This window comes from Urocitellus parryii, chromosome 5 (genome assembly GCF_045843805.1).
Source record: "Urocitellus parryii isolate mUroPar1 chromosome 5, mUroPar1.hap1, whole genome shotgun sequence".
Classification (NCBI taxonomy): Eukaryota; Metazoa; Chordata; class Mammalia; order Rodentia; family Sciuridae; genus Urocitellus; species Urocitellus parryii.
The window spans coordinates 14,258,777-14,277,910 of record NC_135535.1 but is presented as its reverse complement, the minus strand read 5'-3'; the positions used below and the strand labels follow the sequence as shown (position 1 = coordinate 14,277,910).

Genomic DNA, 19,134 nt, shown 5'->3' with positions numbered 1-19,134 from the left:
CTAGCTCAATGACTGGCTCCCACTAGGTGCCCATCGAATACTGACAAAGAGATGAGACAAGTACCAGGTCCTCTGACTCCTCCATTCTTTAGGACGTCATCAGGCACCATGTCCTCGAGGGACCCTTGACCATTCCCTCCCTGCTCCCCTTCTCTGAGTGCCCACTGCCAGCACTTAGGGCTCCCTTCCGCTCTGTTCACGGCCTCGCCCTCTAGTTGTTTCTTTGTCCCCGTTCTTAGTGGGGAGCCGCGGCAGGGGTGGCTGCTGGGCTCTGTCCCAGTCCGTGGGTCAGTTATTTTCCCTCCTTTGAAAGACTTCTCGACGCCCCTCCGCACTGATGGGCCGCAGGGGGGCGGTCCCAGTCGGACCTCCAGGGGTGGAGCCTGGCCTGAGCCCATCCAATCACAGCACCGCGGCCTTCTCGGGCACAGGGATTGGTTCAGAAGGGGTCACGTGCCTCTACCCTGGCCAGTTAGTGAGTAGGGCTCAGTCGCGGGCTTCAGTGGGTCCCTTGGGAACTAGGTTTTCCTTCTGCCGGACCTGACACCCTGAAGGCCCAAGCCCGGAGGCTCCGTGGGCCGCTGTAGGAGAAGCACCCGCGGGAAACGCTCTCCTGAACAGGGTGGAGAAGGAGTGCCCAGGCCTCCCCGAGCCTGGCCCTCAGGAGGGGAGCCAGTAAGTCCTTTAGAGCAAGACCCCGTCACTGGGACCCTTCAAACGGATCCAGAGTTCTTAAAGGGAATGATTGGATCTTTCTACTGTGGCCTCTTTAGTGCTCAGCCCAGTAGGGCATGCAGTTGGCACTCAATAAATGTTCACTGAATACTTAGAGCTTTCTGGCCCCAAAGCCCACACTAAGTGCATTGCTACCAAGTACTTGTGAGCAGAGGTCACCCGACAGCGGGAAAGAATGCGGGTGACTGGCCCTGGGAGCAGGTGACAGCCCTATTTCAAGTGAGGATGGCTTGCAGCAAGTGTTTAGAGGGAGAAAGGCCTGCGTGAGGCGCTCAGCCAGAGTGCAGCCAGGAAACACTCCTACGGGGAGGAACAGGGATCTGCGAAAGGAGCCATGCCATTTCCCCTGGTGCCCTAAAAAGGGTGCTTCCTAAAGAGAAGCACGGGGACTCCCTGCTCCCTTCTCAGAGCAGTGGGCAGGGGAGGCTCTGGACAAGGTGGTGGCATGCTTCACAGGGCTCCTTGCTGTCCCCTCCCAGCTCCCGCCACAGCGGCACCCCATCCGTCTCTTACCTCTCAGTCATGGCCACCTGCTCCAGCATGGCGGAGCCTGTGTTGGCCTTCCAGTTTCCAGAGATGGAGGTTCGCCTGGATCCAAAGACAAAAACCAGAATGAAACAAAAACAAAACCCAACAGGACATCACGGTCGCTAGGGATCGCTGTCGCTGGTCTATTTTCCTTCTTTGCTTTGGTTGTGAGGAGGCTGTGTTTCAAATATCTGGCTCACATTAGTTGTGGTATGCACCTTTTTGGTATGTACCCTGTCCTCAGCCTTTTTTTTTTTTCCCTGTTTTTATTTCCTTTTATCCTGATTGCTTTATTTACTTTATGTATTGTTCTAGGAAGGTTTTGGAATATAAAGATCAAATTTAAAATAGACTGATGTCATCAGATAAGATCCCCCCAACCTTGGTGGTATAGGTTGGGTCTGAAGTGTTCCAAAGAGGCCCACATGCTAAAGCTTGGTCCTCAGCTTGGTGCTATGAGGAGGTGGTGGAATCTTTAAGAGGTGGAGCTTCATGGAAGGAAGTTAGGGGGATATTGAGACACTGGTATTTTTCTTCCTTGGCTCCCTGGGTACCATAGGGTGAGCAGCCTCCTCTGCCATGTGCTTCTGTCACAATGTACTGTCAGCCCAGACTCAAAGCAATAGGCCTAAGTAACCAGGACATGAGATCTCTGAAACCAAGAGCCAAAATAAATGTTTCCTCTTTGTAGGTTGATTTAGCTCAGGTATTTTGTTACAGTTACAGAAAGCTGACTAATATACCTGGTGTGTCTCCTTTTTGAGGAGAACTAGGGCCATGTAGCCTCTGGTGATTCTGCAACTTTTTGTGGGCCCCAAAATGTAGGAAAAATGATCCTTAGAGACAAGTGGTTACTTTTCCATGAAGAAAAGCAGGAAGTTCTGGCCTGTGCCTGATTTGCCACCCTCCTCTGTTCCTTTTCTGCAGCTTTGTCTGCTCCAGCAACACCTGACCTCCCTTTCCGTGCCCCAGTGCACATGGCCCCTCCCTAGGTCATGGCCTGCAGTGCATTCTCCCCTGTGCCCCGTGTAGCTTTTGCCTCCACTCCAGCTTGCCCACCCCACCCCAAGTTCTTATCATACTTAGGCTTCATCTGAAACATGCCTTCCCTCCAGTCTACATTATCTGACAAACTAAGACTGCTTGGCACCACCCCCTGCGCTAAGCTCTGCCATGCTGACCCGGCTTGTAGTGATTGCTTTAGTGTCTTGTCTTTCCTGATGGTGGGGATCCCCTGAGGGCAGGGTATCTGTTTCAGTGCATGCCCTGTACCCCCAGAGCCCAGTGGAACCTGGCATGTAGTAGGTGCCCAGTAGCTACTGAGTGAGTGAAGGATAGTGTATGCTGTGGGGGAATCCAGAGAAGCCACCAACCACCACGGCACCTCTGCACCCACCAAAGACCCAGTGAGCTTAAGGAAATGGCAGAGATGAAGCCGTCCGTCTGTCTTAGGGGCAAGCGAGGGTATGTGGTTGAGATCAAAGAATAAACTGGGGAGAGAGATTGACCCAAGAATATGTCTATAAAGAGAAAATCAAATGTGTGAGCGCTGAGAATTCATGGCGGCCACAGAGTGGACGCAAGTTCACTTTGGTTCAGTTCAGATAGACTAGATTCAATTCGGTTTGGCAAATGCTCCCAGGGCCACCCTGTGTCCTGGGTACTGGGTGAGTCTGAGTGTGCCGAGATGACTCCTTGGGCTGCTCACGGTCTTCGGGGTGGACCAGCCTTGGAGCCAGGGGCTAGTCACAGTAGGGTTAGCAATGGACACAGAGTTAAGGGCTCTGGGGAAGTCAAGGTGGTGAGAGAAGGTAAGAACTGATGGGAGTTTCGCGGATGTGAGTTTGCATCTTGGTTTCAGGGTTTTCTAGCAACATAACCCTGGACAGCATCTCGGAGTCTTTATATCCTCAGTGGTAAAATGGGAGTATTTGGAGTCTCAGCCTTATAGGGACTTGTGTACATGAAAGGCCACGTTCCCATAGGCCTCCGAGCACAATGGGAGCTGCTATTATTTTTAGTAAGTGGACCAGGACAGGCAGGCAATCTAAGGACTGAAAACTGGCCAGATGGCGTTCCTTCCAAGAGGAGCGTGTAGTGATAGCTGATGTCTGAGGAATGCTTTCTGTATCTGAGACACGATCCAAGGGCTTTAAAAGTCCTGGCCCATCTCAGCCTCTCCAAATCTCAGGGGATGGGCATTCTTCTCCTTTTCTCTCACTGTGTGGCAGAAGCCACCAAATTGTGTTCTTAACCTTGACTTGATCTTAACTTGGCTCTTAACCCTGTCTTCTTAACCTTGACCTTGACCTTCCATGGTGGAGCCCAGGGGGCCCATCACAGAGGGAGGGAAGGAGGTCTTGTTCTTGGCCTGAATGTGACACTGTCCCTGGGATTAGGATGAATGGAGACTGTGACAAGAGCATCCACCTATACGACAAGTTGGCTTAGTCCACTTGGGCTGTAGAGAGAACAGAGATTCGCGTCTCCCTGTACTGGAGGCCACGAGGCCAAGATCAAGGTGCCAGCCCACTCGGGGTGCGGTGAGGACCCACTGTCTGGTTCCCGTGCTGGAGGAGGCAGGGGTCTTTCTGAGCCCTCTTTAGAAGAGCATTAGAAGGATCCCATTCTTGAGAGCTCTGCCCTCCTGCTCCGATCCCCTCCCCAGGGCCCCTCCACCTCCCTCACGACATCACCTTGGGGGTTGGGATTCCACGCGTGACTTTGGGGGGACAGAAACATTCGGAGCACAGCATAGGGCTATGGTCTAACCTCATTGGAGCAGGTGGAGGAAGAGGTGCTGAGTGACTTTGGACCGAGTGGGGACAGTGTGACTGAAGATGAGAGGTGCTGCACCTGGCTGTGTGCTACAGTGGGTAAAGTCGTCTCCACGGCCATGGGTGGATGGGCTGGCACTGGGCACATGGACAGGTAAGTCAGTGGATGGCTGATGGGGGGAGCCAGGGTCTCCTCTGTTGGAGTGGGAGGGTGCAGATAAGCAGTTAAGGAAAGGCCAAGAGGAACCACATCATGCCAGATAAAAGTCACAGACGTCGGTGGGACTGCTTTGAGCTTAATGTCCGTAGGATGGCTCTGTAGAGAAAGGGTCGTGGACATACATGTTCGTGTGGGGAGGAGTCACACTCCTATTTCTGTGCCATATCTGACGAGAGAATCTAAAAGCTGTGACACCTTAGTAGCAGCCACCACAGCCTGCGCTGGGTGCAGGGCAGGATGTGGGCCATCGAGGAGGCTGAATGGTCAGGGCAGGGAGGACATTCCTCCCTGAGCTCTGGCATGAGCCACCTTCCTTGGATGTGAACAGCCCAGAGTCCAGGAAGCGCCACCGCGTGTGCCAAGTCGGAGCTGTCAGGCCAGCGAGGCTCAGATGAAGAATGGGGCAATGAGATCATCCTCAAGAAAAGAAACTGGGACAAGGTGTCGTCAACGTCAAGTGCCAGCTCCAACAATGCAGACAGGAGGAAATGATATCATGAGGGACGGTGGGGGCCTCAGGGACGTCGGGTGGCCTTGCTGCACGTGGTGTGACTCAGAGGGGCAGGGAGGGCATTTTATCACCCTGAGGACATCTGAGAGCAGTGGCAACTCTGGCTCTCCCTGGGGCTGGAAGAGGGTGATTGACCAGGCAGGAGGAGGATTCCTTGAGCAGGGACGCAGTCCCTCTCCTGGGACTATCTGCCATCATCTCCTCCAGTGCCCCAGGCCATGGCAGAGTGCAGTGGGGACAACAGAGACTGCAGGGTCCTCAGAGTCTGACCTCACCATCTGGCCCTTCACACAAGTCTGCTGACCCCTGGCCTAGGCCATCCAGGTGTTGCAGAATCGACTCTCGGCCATCCAGGGGCAGACCTGCATGGCCGAGAGCAGCAAGACTGTCTTCACAGAATCAGGAGGCAGCTGGATTTGGCCCGGGGACTGTGACTTGCTGACCTGACCCTGGGCACTTGCTATCCCGTATGGAAGAAAAATGTGGACAGAAAAACTTTCCAACTGTCTGGGACAACCGTGGAGGCTCACCTACGGAGCCACGCAGTCCGAGCTCCGTAAACCCTTAGCGGTCAGGCTCTCTGGGCTCTCTGGGTCTCATCATTGCAAGTGGAACATTCCAAAGTGAAGACAGAAGGGGCTCAACAGCTGAGTCCTCTCCAAAGAACGAGATCTGGCTACTCCAGAACTCTTACGGCCTCAGCCCTGGGGCGGGTCCAACACTGCTGAGCCATGTCAGGGGTGCAGGTGGGCTGAGTCTGTCTCTCGTTCCTTCTTTTTCTTTTAGATACGGGACCTCCATTCCCACTGGGGAATGGCCCTGAGCACATGGCACACCTCCCCTCTGGGACGCCCCTAGGGGTAGTCTGCCTTTCTCTAACCGATAAGAGCATGGCGGAAGCTGGCTGGATCTCCTGGTCTGTGGAACCATGATCTTGAGATAAGCACTGAAAACGATTAGGACAGGTTCCTCGCCAGCCGCATCGCCATGGGAGCTGCCTAGTACCTCTGGCTCTCAGATCGTTGGGGCCGCTCTGGATCTTGACATTTCTAAACTTGGTAATTCAGAGGCTTTTTTTTTTTTTTTTTTAGTTTCTTATCACCCATTGTTTTCTAGTACATTCACTTAAAAAAACAAAACAAAACAAAAAAACCCTTAAGATAGCCAGCCATGGTTTCTGTTCCTTGCAGCCAGAGAAACCTGATGTCACCCTCCTGCAGCTCACGGTCCCCAGTTATCTTTTTATATACACAGATGGGATCATGTGCAGAGAACTGAAGAAAATCCTAACCCAGGCGTCCAAAGGCCTGCTTGACTTGTCCCCAGACTTTCAGTTTTGACTGCCAAGCCTGCTCACGACGCCTAGCTGCAGTCCCCGGACAGGCCAGGCGTCTTCTTTCTCAGAGGGGAGGTCCACCACGGTGTCCGCCATGACAGACCAGAGAGGAAGGGCAGGGAAGGAGGCAGAAAGGGCCAGCCGTGGTGTGCGGAGGAGATGGCAGCAGACATCCCCGTCGCCCCGCCCCCCCTCCCAGCCCCCAGCCCTGCGGGGGACTCACATGTAAGCCTTGTAGTTGGAGCCGATTTTCTGGATGCGGATGTCGTACTTGGAGTCAATGAAGGCCTCGGTGGTGGCGTAGGTCTTGGCCATGGCCACCACGCTGGTGATGTCCTGGTAGTCGTGCTGATTTTCTACCTTGATCTGTGTGGGAGGATGAGGGTGTGAGGGCCACCCACCCCTTGCCATCGGAGCCCCCCCTAGAGCTAGGATGGCGCTGTGGAGAGGCGGAGACCCAGAGGGCTACCTGCCCAGAAGAGGGATGACGCAGAGGCAAGTCATGCCGCTACCTACCTGCACGAGGTAGAGGACGAAGGAGCCACCCCCTGTGGGAGGTCAGGACCCCTCTGTGGAAGGGCCAGCTCTGCAGGGTCTGCAAGGACGACTACGGGGTGTGGATGGACTGTGGCTGCCGCCCAGCTGGTCTCTGAAGGGGCAATGAGAGCCTGGGGGTCCCAGGGTGCGGTGGGGAAGGGCCTGGCCCATGGGGACAGGAGGATGGGGACAGCTGGGTGGGGACTGAGGGGCCATGAGAGCTCTGATCAGGAGCTCAGCCTTTAGCCTGAAGGTTCTGGAAAGTCACAGGAAGAGTGAGAGGAGTTCAGAGCAATTGGTTTACTTTGTTTTTGAAAAAATCACTCAGGCTGTCCTGTAGAGGTTTAAAGGGAGGAGTGTGCACAGAGAGAGCCGTTGGAAAGGAGTGTGTGTGTGTGTCTGGGGAAAGGGCCTTGCTGGGAGTTGTGCGTGATGTGCAGCGTGGGGAGCAGGTGTGTTGTGTCTGCCTGTGGGTGTCACATGCTGCCAGTGTGTGTGGGTCTTTTTGTGTTCGTGTGGTGTGTGTGTGGTGTCTGCTATGTCCGCAGCATGTTTTGGTGCAGTATGGAGCACATGATGCGTGGGCAGCGCTGGGCCTGCTGGCTCTGGGTCCCAAGGCCTGGGGGACGAACTCTGTTTACTGGGCTGAGGCTGGGAACACAGGGTGGTGTCCAGGGGTCAGGGAGAGGTCCTCTCCCAGGGGAACTCCCAAGGCCCAGTGCAGGGGACAAGGCCAAGGCTCCAAGACAGTGACCTCAAGACAGAGCAGAGGCTCCCAGCAGCTGTGGACGGCTGGGTGGGCTGCCCCTGTAGGTGCCCGGCAGCTTGCCGTGGGGCCCCTGCTTGTTCAGGTGGCTCTCTCCCCCTTCTCGCCTCACCCAGATAGTGGAGGACTCTGCCGGCCCAGCGCAGGCCAAGTCCAGAGGCCCTCAGAAGGCCGGGTTCTGGGCGGTCGGTGTGTGGGAGGCTCCCCCGGCCCTTTCCTGCCTGCCCCTGGGCCTCAGTGCTGACGGCACCATGCCTCCCTGACGATGCCCCCCGTGCGGGCCAACCTCAGAGCCTGATGAAGTGACTTCACAGCTCTCCCGACAGCAGTGCCAGGCAGGCAGACTGGGCATCTGCAGGGGCACTCTGCAGAGGTGCATCTGAGATGCCTTGGCTTGTCCCAAGCAGACGGCAGCTGAGCCCAGAGCTGGGAAGGAGGCGCTGGCCTCCTGGGCACAGCTCTTCCTTGACCACCTCAAGGCCTGCGGTGGGGGCTTGCTGCTCTCCCAGGAGGGCTGAACCCCGGGGCCAGCTTGGAGAGAGGCTGGCAGGCCTTCCCTCTGTTGGCCCCTGAGAGCAAGGACTGGGGTCCCACTTTGCAGAGAAATAAAGGAGACCAGCAGGGCTCCCTGTTTCTGTCCCTATCACACTCATCCGATTCCCTCCTCCCTCCTCTCGGCTTCGGTCCCTCTACTCTTTGTTCTAATCTTCGGTGGCTCTGACTGCTGGCTGCTCCCTCTTCCTTTAGTAAGAAGACCCCTAAGTTTAAGTGGGTACCTGGTGTCCCAGCTAAATTACTTTGTTCCTGTCTCCTGTATAGATACGGTCAAGTTTCCAAGTCCAGCCAACAAGAACTGAGCCCATGGGATGTGAGCAAAGATGAAGGGAAGCTTCCCTTTCCCTTTTTCTCTTTGGCTCTGGCTGGGATGTGGACGTGATGGTTTGATCAGGAGCAGCCTTCCTGGCCCCTGAGAAGGAAGCCCCGTGTTGATGATGGCTGAGAAGCCAGATGGAGGGTGTCTGGGCCCCCAGCTCTGTGGAGCCCCCTCTCGGTGCTTAGCTGTTATGCTCAGACTCTTACAGGACACAGAAATCAGCTTTGATTTGTCTGAGCCACTGTGACTCTGGTCCTGGTTAAGGCGGCCACTCTGTTTCTGCCGTGTGGTTTGAGCCTCTTGCTTTTCCTTGGTTCTTCACCCCGGGATCGGCCTGATGGAGGATCTACATCCTGCTTCTCGCCCCCGTGACTCACCTCTCTGCCTCTCTGGCTGTCTCTACACCCTCGTGTCCCACCAGAGGCTCGCTCTTCAGACCTCACTCCTCCCTTCCCAAGAAACTGCGATGGTAGAGGTCACCTTTGACCCCCTCGTGTGCATCCTGCAGGGGCTCCTGGGTCTTCCTCCTGCTGTGGCACTCAGTAGCATCCAAAGTCCTTGAGCTTTTAGAGGTTTGGTTCCACCCATCCTTCCCTCTCAATCCTTTCCCTTTCTTTCTGGAACCTTCTTCCGTCTATCTTGCCTTGGTCCATCTTCAGCCAACACCTGGGGGTCAGGTGGGGGGAGTTGGAGGAGCCAGAATGGAAGGTGGAAGCTCGCAGGGAGCCCTTGTCTAAATCCCCGTCCCTGGTGGCTCTGGAAAAGACGGGAATGGCTCCCGCCCCTCGGCTTCCCGGGACAGCACAGTACCCGAGGCTGCCTCCGAGACGCCCATGGTCTCCACGTCCATCTCCTACAGCCACCGAGCACCGGGACTGAGGGACCCGTGACCACCCAGCATGAATGCGACACCTCCCCTTCTCCCTGGTATTTTTGTGTGGCCACGTGATCCCTTTTTGGACAATGGGGTGTGAGCAGAAGAGGGGTGTGGAAAGGAGGGCTCCGTGTCCTCTTCCTCTTCCTGCTGGCCGGGATGCAGACGTCCTTGGCTGGTGGCTGAAGGACGGACGATCTACAATATGGAGGGGGCCTGGGGGCTGGGAGCCACAGCCCTGGGCAGCTTCTGCCGTTAGGTGAGAGAGAAAGTCCATTCTGAGTCTCTGTCGTGGCAGTTGTACAGCCCCTGGGCACCACAGAGCCCAGTCCTGTCCCTGGGTCCACTGAGCCTGTCTCCCGTTAGAGTGTGAGCTTCCTGGGGACAGGGTGAGTCTTGTTCCCAGTCACCACACTGAGGCCTGGAGCATTGAGATGCAGACCGTGTTTCTGGGAGGAATTTAGAAGTCGGGATGAGACCCTCTCATAATCAGGGGAGGGGCAGGGGACTGGAAGGGGAAAGAAGGACGCTCAGAAAGGGCGGGGGGGGGGGATGTGTTTCAGGGACATTTAGGTTTCGTAAGGTCAGTGCTTGGCCTGGATGCTACGGGTCAAAGGGACACAGCTTCGGTCCTGAGTCCTCAAGAACCTGGGGACAGCTGGGTCCCTGGAGAAGTGGGCAGGAGGTCTGGAGCCTGGGTGGGCAGAGCTGGACTCTGGGAAGGTCGTCAGGCCAGCGGGTGGCTGGGGTCAGAGGGTGGGGCGCTGGCGCGGCAGGGACCTTGTACTCTGCTTTATTAACTGGCGGGAAAACCTCTCCAGGGTTCACAGGAAGCCCCCAACGAGCTGTGACTCAAGACTGTCCATGTGCTGCAGAGGGGCCCTGGGAGGGGCTGCCACCACCAAGGGGGGCTGGGAGGGGGACAGCACGGCCACCCTGCGCCTCCCCTCCCCCTCCTGCTTCTCCTCTCGCCTCTTCCCTGGTCCCCCCCCCTTCGCTCTCCACCCCTTTGCTCTCTCTTCTCAGGTCACCTCTCCTTTGATCTTCGTCCTTTGTTATTTCTTCCTGGTTTTTCTCCGGTTCCCATCGCCCTCTCTCCCTCTCTCCCTCTCTCCTGGTGCTCCTGGGCGTCACCTCTCTCCTCTGCTTCCCAGCCTCCCGCACCCTCTGGCCTCCCTCCCTTCACGTCCCCACTCAGGGTCGCCCCACACACCTCTCCCCACCTCCCAGACCTGCTAACCTGTGCATTGTCCCAGGGTGACTGAGAGGGAGAGTGGACACAAAGAGGCAGAGAAACCACAGGGTCAGGACCTGAGGGGATTCAGCTCAGAGTTCCAGCCTCGGGTAGGAAGGGCCTGGCATCCTCAGGGGCTGCCCACTCTTGGCCCCATTTCTCCAGCAGCAGGGAGCTCTATCCCTGTCTGTCTGTCTGTCTATCTCTGTCTCTCTGTATATCTATGCATATAGATAGTTTATTCATTGTTTAGTCTATAATTACATCCAATATGCTCCAGAACTTCTGCAATGAGCCTTATGATGCTCCAGAGACCACAGAGGAGGTCCAGAATTTGGATGATTACTAGGAGGTAGATTTGTATCTAGATGAATAATTGTGTTAAAAATATTTATTGATGTTTTATTGTCAGCAAAGATAATCATAGTAGCGCTGGGGATGTGGCTTAGGGGTAGAGCACTTGCCTACATCTATATCTGTCTATCTAGATAAATATAGGTAGATATCGATTTTGTTGTTCTGGTACTGGGGATTTAACCCAGGAGCATTCACCACTGAGCCACATCCCCAGTTCTTTCTTGTATTTTACTTAGAGACAGGGTCTCACTGAGTTGCTTAGGACCTTACTAAGTTGCTGGGGCTGGCTTTGAACTCTCCATCCTCCTGTCTCAGCCTCTCGAGCCACTGGGATGACAGGTGTGCACCACTGCGCCCAGCTCAGGGAGCTCGATATTGAGCAAGGTTCCGATTCCTCTTTAGGGAACCTCTACCTGGTTCTACTGTATATTGTTCCTAGAATGAATGAAAGGTCCCAACTGATGGTTTTAACCCTTTACCTTATTGTCAAGTCCACTGGGCAGGACAGCACAGAAGGACCTTAGGATCTGGTAGGTTATCATAGTAGTGAAAGTTAATTCACCAGGGAACTGGGAGGGCACCGACTTTCCCACACTAAGCTCTGTTACAAAGTCGCTTGAAATAATCCTGTATGACTAAGCCACAGTGTGGTATATGATCAAGTTGAGTCACTTCATTTTGTTTTCTATTTTCAGGAATTGTTTTCCTATGTTTGATCTATTTTGTCTTAACATTATATAACCACATCTACTTGGTTCCAAAATTAAAGTTATAAAGCAAGGTACATTCAGAGGAGTCTAGCTCTCTTCCTTGTTAACTTCCTCCAAAAGCACAATAATTAGAGAATGGATAAAAGATGAATAAATAAATGAATCTAATCATCCTCTAATCCTCCAAATAAATAGACATTTAGCCAAGTAATTTATTTAAGCCTATAATTATTACAATAATATCTAATATGTTCCAGAACTTCTGCAATAAGCTGGATAAGCCTTATGATGCCCCAGAGATCACAGAGGAGGTACAGAATTTGGATGATTACTAGGAGGTAGATTTGTATCTGGACGGATAATTGTGTTAAAAATATTTATTGGTGTTTTATAGTCAGCAAAGAAAATCATAGTAGGGGCTGGGGGTGTGGCTCAGGGGTAGAGCACTTGCCTAGTGTGTGCAAGACCCTGGAATTGATCCCCAGCACTGAAAAAAATTCTAAAAAGTCATAATCCTGCAAAGTAGTAGTCATTATCACATGTCAGAGATAAGGAAGCTGACGCTCAGAGAAGGAACATAAGTGAGATCAAACAGCCGGAATAAGGCATGGGAAGGGAGAGGGGCTCTTAGCGATTCTCACGATCCCTTCTCACCGTGTTATGGAGGGAACGGAGGGGGAGTCAGCAGGTCAGAGACAGAGCCAGCGTCTGTGGTGGAAGGACAGAGGTGGACACGAGCTGCCCTCCAGGGGGGTAAATGCAGTGTCCTCCTCTGGGATTACAGTGTGTCAGCCACTCCAGCCCACACTCAGGGAGATCCCGAGTGTCCAGATTTGTGTTTAAAAATGACCCAGAGGGGGCTGGGATTGTGGCTCAGCTGGAGAGCACGCGCCTAGTACGTGAGAGGCCCTGGGTTCGATCCCAGCACCGCATAAAAATAAAATAAAGGTGCTGTGTCCATCTACAACTAAAAATAAATAAATAAAAATCAAAACTTGACCTGGAGGTATTATCTTAGGAGAGCTCCACTCGGACCTTGGAAAAGCTGAGCTATTGGGCTGCATTAACAGACAGGCGGCGATGGGTGGGCTCAAGGCTCCCCTGGGAGAGGAATCATAAGCCCTGCAGCTGCACTGCCCAGGGGACTTGTTCCCTGCCATCACGCCCTTGGATACAGCCCGGCCACTCCTTGTACAGCATCCACACTGTCCTGGGCACAGCGAGCAGTCTGGAGGTGAGCTATAGGATACAGGAGGATGCATGTTGGTCGGATGCAAACTCTTCACCATTGAGATGGGTGACTTGAGCACCTGCAGATTTTGGTGTCTGGGGAAGGGGATCATGGAACCAATCTCCCATGGATACCTGAGGTACTGTACTTAAGTACCATTAATAACCGTTAAACAAATTCATGGAGTTGTTACAGATGCTTGTTATTGTTTGGATCTGGAATGTTACCCAAAGTCCCATGTGTTAGTGGCCCAATCTGTGGTGCTGTGACCTAGTCGGAGTGGGGAGGGGAGCTGGGTCACTGAGGGAATACCCTGAAGGGGATACTGGGACCCCAATCCCTTCCTTTCCCTCTTTGCTTCCTAACCACCACAAGGTGGGCAGTTGTGCTGCCCCACGATGTGCTGCTGCGCCACAGGCTCCAAAGCAGCTGGACCACCTCACCCCAAACTGGAACCTCCCAAACTGTGAGCCAAAATAAACCGTTGTTCTTTTTTAAAGTAGATTATCTCAGCCATTTTGTTACAGTGATGAAAAACGGCCTACACAGTGTTTAAAATACAGCCTGCCCTTGCAGAGCTTATTTTCTAGTGGAAGAGTCTGGAAGAAAGATAACCAACAAATAGATCATGGTGTGACGTGGTGGTTGAAATGCTATGGAGAAAAATAAAGCAGAGTAAGTGAATGAGGAATGCTGGGTGGGAGGAGGAACCTCACAGATGGCGCTTGTGGGGAGAGAGCTCTGAGCAGAGGTCTGAGTGGAGAGAGGGTGAGAACAGAAAATGCAAAGGCCCTGAGTCAAGAACATGCCAGTTGCATTCCCGCAGGGACAGGGACAGTCTTGTCTGATCTCTGCTGGTGAAACCACATCTGGAAAATGTTGAGTAATTCTGAGGACCATGTCGCTTGATAGATTTTAAGGCACAGAAGGTCTGGAGCTGGCTTGTATTGGGAGTGGGTTAAAGAAGAGGGAGACCCAGGCGTACCTGCGTACCTGTGTCAATCAATACTTGGCACGTGGCACTTGTTCCCTGAGTATTTGTTCAGTCAGGAAAAAACAAAACCCGACACAACATAACTATTCACCCTTAGTGGAAAATATCCAATGGATTTTTCAAAATTGCTAAGAAATGTATGATTTTATTCAGAAATCCTATTTTTGTAATAATAATGCTGCTATTTAAAGACTATTATAATAGTAACAATGTTGATGCTCATAGGAGCCAAGATTTCTTTTTTCTGGGCTGGAGTTTAAAACTAGGGCTTTGTGCATCCCAGGCCAGCTTGCATCCAAGAGATCTCAGTGTAAATGAAAAGGCATGCATTTTGAAAATCAGAGAAATTAAGTTAGATCTGTATTTCCTAAAATGTGAATTCAAAATGTCAGTATGAATTTATAATGCATTTTTCTCCTATGAGTTTTCTCCTATGTACATCAACAATGCCTGGAAGCAATGGCCAATTGGCTTTTATTAAATTTTATTATTAAATTAAATTGATTTTATTAAATAGTAATGAACATATTTAGCACTCAGATTGCATTCCCTAAAAACTATATTTTTATTAAAGGCTCCATTGGGGAATGGCTGATTCCAGATTTTAGAGAGCAAATGTGCAAGAGGAGCTTAGAGTACGTCACTGTGGTAGAAATAGGGTAGCTGTCCTGTCAAGATCATGAATCAGCTTGAAAGGCCCTCACTAGCCACAGAGGGGACAATTGGGATATAAGAAAGAACGATGACTTCAATGGAATGAAATATAGCAAATTGTTAAGAACAGTTAAGAAAATGTCATTGGTCACCTTTTGGTGGATGCTAAGACACTACCTCATCATTCTGAAAATGGGTAAATAAAAGGAGGAAGAAAGGTTCTTTTTTGATGAATTTCAGGTAGTAAATGCAGGAGCAGAGGGTTAGAGCGTCGTCTTTGGCAAGCCCCAGAGCAGTTAGGAGGGAGGCTCTGGAGATCAATGAGAGACAATTGGGGAATGTGGATGAGGCAGGCAGCCCCCCACTCAGACCCACCTTAACATCAAAGAGAAGGTCAGAGAACCCCGCACCTCCTCCACCCGCCCAGCCCGGGGATTGTTCTCCTGCAACTCAGAGCTTGAATCAGACCAAGTCTCAGGACCTATGTGCCAGTTTAGAGAGTAGGAGATTCTGCAAGAAAAATGACCTGTTTCTCTCTCAGTAGATAAAGGGCACACCACACACACACACACACACACACACACACACACAAATGGAGGGACTTACGTCATGTGGGTCTTGTTTGCATGTCATGAAAACAAATCCATGAACAAGGAGTTATTGAACGCCGACTAGGTATTAGTATTAAAGAATCATTACAGTTTTAGGTGTAATAATGGCATTTGTCTATGCTAAAGAAAAAAGAAGGCTGGGCGTGGTGGCGCATGCCTGTAGTGGCTCGGGAGGCTGAGGCAGGAGGATTGCGAGTTCAAAGCCAGCCTCAGCAACTTAGTGACGCCCTAAGCAACTCAGTGAGCAACTCGGTCTCTAAATAAAATACAAAATAGGGCTGGGGATGTGGCTCCGTGGTAGAGTGCCCCTGGTACTGCCCCTCCCCCCAAAGAGGAAGAACAGAGAAGGTTTTGTTTTAGAAATACGTTCCGAAACATCGATGGGTGAGATGGCATGCTCTCTAGGATCTGCCTTAAAATCATCCAGTGATCCACAGAGGTGCAGCAGAAGAGGGTTACCACGAACTGTGGGAGGGGGATGGGCACTGGCTGCGGGCGTGGCCAGATGTCCTGGAAGGCTGGGTGGTGACGGGCTCGTCTGGTGAAGACACTGAAGGGTGAATTTTATGAGGATCAGATCTCCTTTTCCAAAAGTGAAGAAAGGTATCTGGTATCTGAGAGGAGGTGTGTGTGTGTGTGTGGGGGGGGGGGGTTGGCACGTGCAGGACCAAACTGGCCCCCAGGGGCTGAGGTTGAGCTTGGTGGTGGGTCTGGGCTGCAGTTTGCCATTTCCCTTTCTTTTGTGTGTGTTTGAGAATTTCCAAAGAAAACACGAGAGAACAGCAGGACTAAAGGAAAAAGACGAATGGGTGAGGACCCAAATCTGTACGTAGAATAAGGTGGAAAGGGCGTCTGGTGCTGTTTGGCGACGGGCTGACCCCTCTGGTGTGTGTCCCCTGGAAGAAAGGCAACGTGGGTCAGTTTCCTCCAAGAGGAAAAGGGACGAGGTGCTAAGAGAATCCCAGCCCGGCTTCAGCAGAACCAGCATGACCTGCTCCCAGCTCCTCCTAGGGACATGTCACAAGTGTCAGCCCCAGAGTGCTCGGCAGAGGCTGACGCCCCCGCAAGGCCTTTCTGTGCAGGCTCCATCTGCTCTGGAGGCTGGAGGCCCAAGGTCAGGGGCCGGCATGGTGGGGCCCTGGCTTCAGAGGGCTGTCTTCTTGCTGGACCGGGGGAGGGAGAGTGGGGACAAGCTGTCTGGTATTTCTTCTTATAAGGACACTGAGCCCATGGCGAATATCCCGCTCGGGTGAACTCGTCTGAACCTCCCACCAGGCCCGTCTCCCAGCACCATCACGTGGAGCGTCAGGGCTCTGACAGATGAATCTGGGGCAGCCCAGAATTCAGTCCCGGCGTCTCACATCTTCACGTCCTTTCCTTAAAATACAGTTCAAAGAAGTCAGTTCACAAAAGGCCAATAAAATGCGATCCAGGGATCACTTTGATCTGTTTTTATATAAAGTTTTTTTTTTTTTTTTAACTGGGGATTGAACTCAACCACTGAGCCACACCCCCGGCCCTATTTTGTATTTTATTTAGAGGCAGGGCCTCACTAAGTTGCTGAGGCTGGCTTTGAACCCGCAATTCTCCTGCCTCAGCCTCCTGAGCTGCTGGGATTACAGGCATGTGCCACCACACCCAGCATAAAGTTAAGTTTTTTAGTTGAAAAAATAATATACCTGTGTGGTAAAAAGTGTCCAAAATTCAAAAAAAAAAAAAAAAAAAGAATCTGGAAAAATTCTAGATCTTACTGTCAACCCCAGTCATCCTGGTGATAAAATTTCTTTTCTTTTCTAGAAATATTCTGTGAACAAAGCAGGGCATGGTGGTATAGGCCTGTAATCCCAGAGACTTGAGAAGCTGAGGCAGGAGGATCACAAGTTTCCAGGCCAGCACTAGCAACTTAGCAAGGCTCTAAGCAACTTAGTGAGATCCAGTCTCAAAAATAAAGCATTAAAAGAGCTGGGGATGTGGTCTGGGGTGGTGGCTCAGTGGTGGGGCGCTTGCCTCTCATGTGTGAGGCTCTGGATTCAATTCTCAGCCACACATAAAAATAAATAAAATAAATAAAGGTATTGTGTCCATCTACAACCAAAAAATAAAATAAAATAAATAAAACAAAAGGGCTGGGCATATGTCTCAGTGGTTCAGTGCCCCTGCGTCCAGTCCTCAGTACCAAAAATGAAATAAATAGAAAATGATATGAATGTGCCTGTCTTGCTTTGAGCTGAGGCAAGAAGACAAGCCACCCCCCAGGCATGCTGTGGCGGGCGGCTGTGGCTGAGGGCTGGTAGCCTCGCCGGGTGGGTATGGCCAGGTGAGGCTGTTGCAGATTAGAGGTTCTGAGATAATGGTTCATGGCAGCGCTACCTCCCCTCTTCGCACATCTGGTGTGAGCTTCAGTGGACGCCCAGCAAATAGTCCGTGCCCTGCACGGTGAGACGGGGCTTGGTGGGCTGCGTGGAGCCCCCAGGCCACCTTCAGCCTGCACCCCACAGTTGATCCAGGCCCAGCCCGAGAGCTTCCTGTGGACCCCCGTGGGAGAAAGGCCACTCAGAGCCGCTCCCGATCCTTCATGGGGAAGCAACAGGAGAGACAGGGACACCTCCTGGGCCACCAGCCTGGCCTAAGCCACCATCCCTGGCCAGCCCACTGCGGTCACCTTCTTAAAATCCCCCTCGTCCAGGCCAAAGGCCGGGTGGTCTGGAGCGGGCCGGGTGTGCACTTGGCAGTTCTGCATGCAGGGCTGTGAGCAGCCCAGGCTGGGTGACCGGACCCGGCTTCCGGCCTTCTCTCCTTGGCCCAGCCCGGCCCGGCCCGGCCCAGCCTCTGCGCCTGCCGCCTGCCTCTGCTTGGAGCCCCCTTCCCTGACACCTTCCCACCACCGGCTTCTTCAGGGGCAGCCAGGCGACCCCTCTGTGGGCCTTTCCAGCTCCCTGGGGCTCAGCTCCTCCCCGCCAGCTGAGCACCCTGGTTACTGTGAGTTCCCCATCACCTCCGATGACTTAGTCCGTTGACTGTGCATTTACTGGAGGTTCGGTCTGAGTGTGTCTCCAAAGGCTCAAGTGCTGGAACCTCAGTCCTCAAAGGGCTGGCACTAAGAGGCGCCGTGGAACCCGTAAGAGGATGGCTGGTCACGGGGTGCTGCCCTTGGGAGGAGGTAGCTCCCCCGGAGCCTGGCTCGTCCTTGGGGAGGGCGATGTAAAGGAGCAGGTGGGGCTCCTCCCTGCTCTCCGGGGTCCTGTCCTGCCAGGCCCTGTGCCATCAGCTGTGGGGATCCTGTAAGAGTCCCCCTCCACTGAAGGCAAGCCCATGAGACCAGGGACCTGGAGTGTTGCTATAGAGGCATCAGGAGAGCCTTTAAGAAAGCCAGCTCAAACCGCAGCTCAAATGGGAGTTACTGACCTCTGTACCTCTCTTTCCTCATCAACAAGGTGTGAATGACTCGTTGGCTTGCTGTTGAATGTCAGATTTTAGTTGAACATTAAATGAGATACCACAGGCAAATGGTCTGAAAAGAGCACTAGCTTATCACAAGCATCTCTTTATTTTTTTCCCTTCTTATACCACCATGCCCAGCATAGGGCTTGGCACCACAGTAGGTACTCCATAAATATTTGCTGAAAAGACAAATGAAGGGGCCGGTCATGGGACCCCCTGGGGAAAGGGGCCCTAGCAGATGTGCAATGGCCCTGTGGCCAGATGCTTTGAAAAAGAGTCACCAACCCTAGCAGAGAACCAAGACTTGACATCTCATGGAAATCCAGGGCACATCAGGATCCTGGGCTGAAGTGGGGTGGTCCATTTCCCCTTTGGGATGAGCTCAGGGAATGGGGCCCAGATCCTTCCCGGAAAATGGTTTGGAATCAACCCCCATACAGAGACGCCTGAGCTTGGCTGAACTTCCCTGCCCGATTTCAATCCCCTAGAAAACACTGAAGACGAGTGTGACCAGCTGCTCACTGTGGCCGAATAACCTCCATCAGGTCTCCACCAAAGACCCCGCGTGGAGCGTGCTCCTTCCCAGGAGGACACTGAGACACACTTGTTTTTTAAAAATAAAGAGAACTAGATGAGATGGCTCCTGACCCAGGATATTGACAAATCAGCTCAAAGCGGGAGGATGTCGACCAACAATAATAACCAAGGGCCGCCACAGTGCCCTGTGGGCTTTCTTTCTGGAAA

General features: G+C 52.7%; 1 protein-coding gene across 2 annotated transcripts in view; it reads right to left on the bottom strand.

Moving 5' to 3' along the window:
* Syn3 (synapsin III) overlaps positions 1 to 19,134 on the bottom strand; it is a 378,592-nt gene that overhangs the window by 15,515 nt on the left and 343,943 nt on the right. For both annotated transcript variants that reach the window (XM_026396709.2, XM_026396711.2), the window contains 2 exons: positions 6,331 to 6,473; positions 1,249 to 1,323 (listed from right to left, as the gene is read on the bottom strand). In XM_026396709.2, coding sequence (XP_026252494.2) covers positions 1,249 to 1,323; positions 6,331 to 6,473 — 218 coding nt within the window. The remainder of the gene's footprint in view (positions 1 to 1,248; positions 1,324 to 6,330; positions 6,474 to 19,134) is intronic.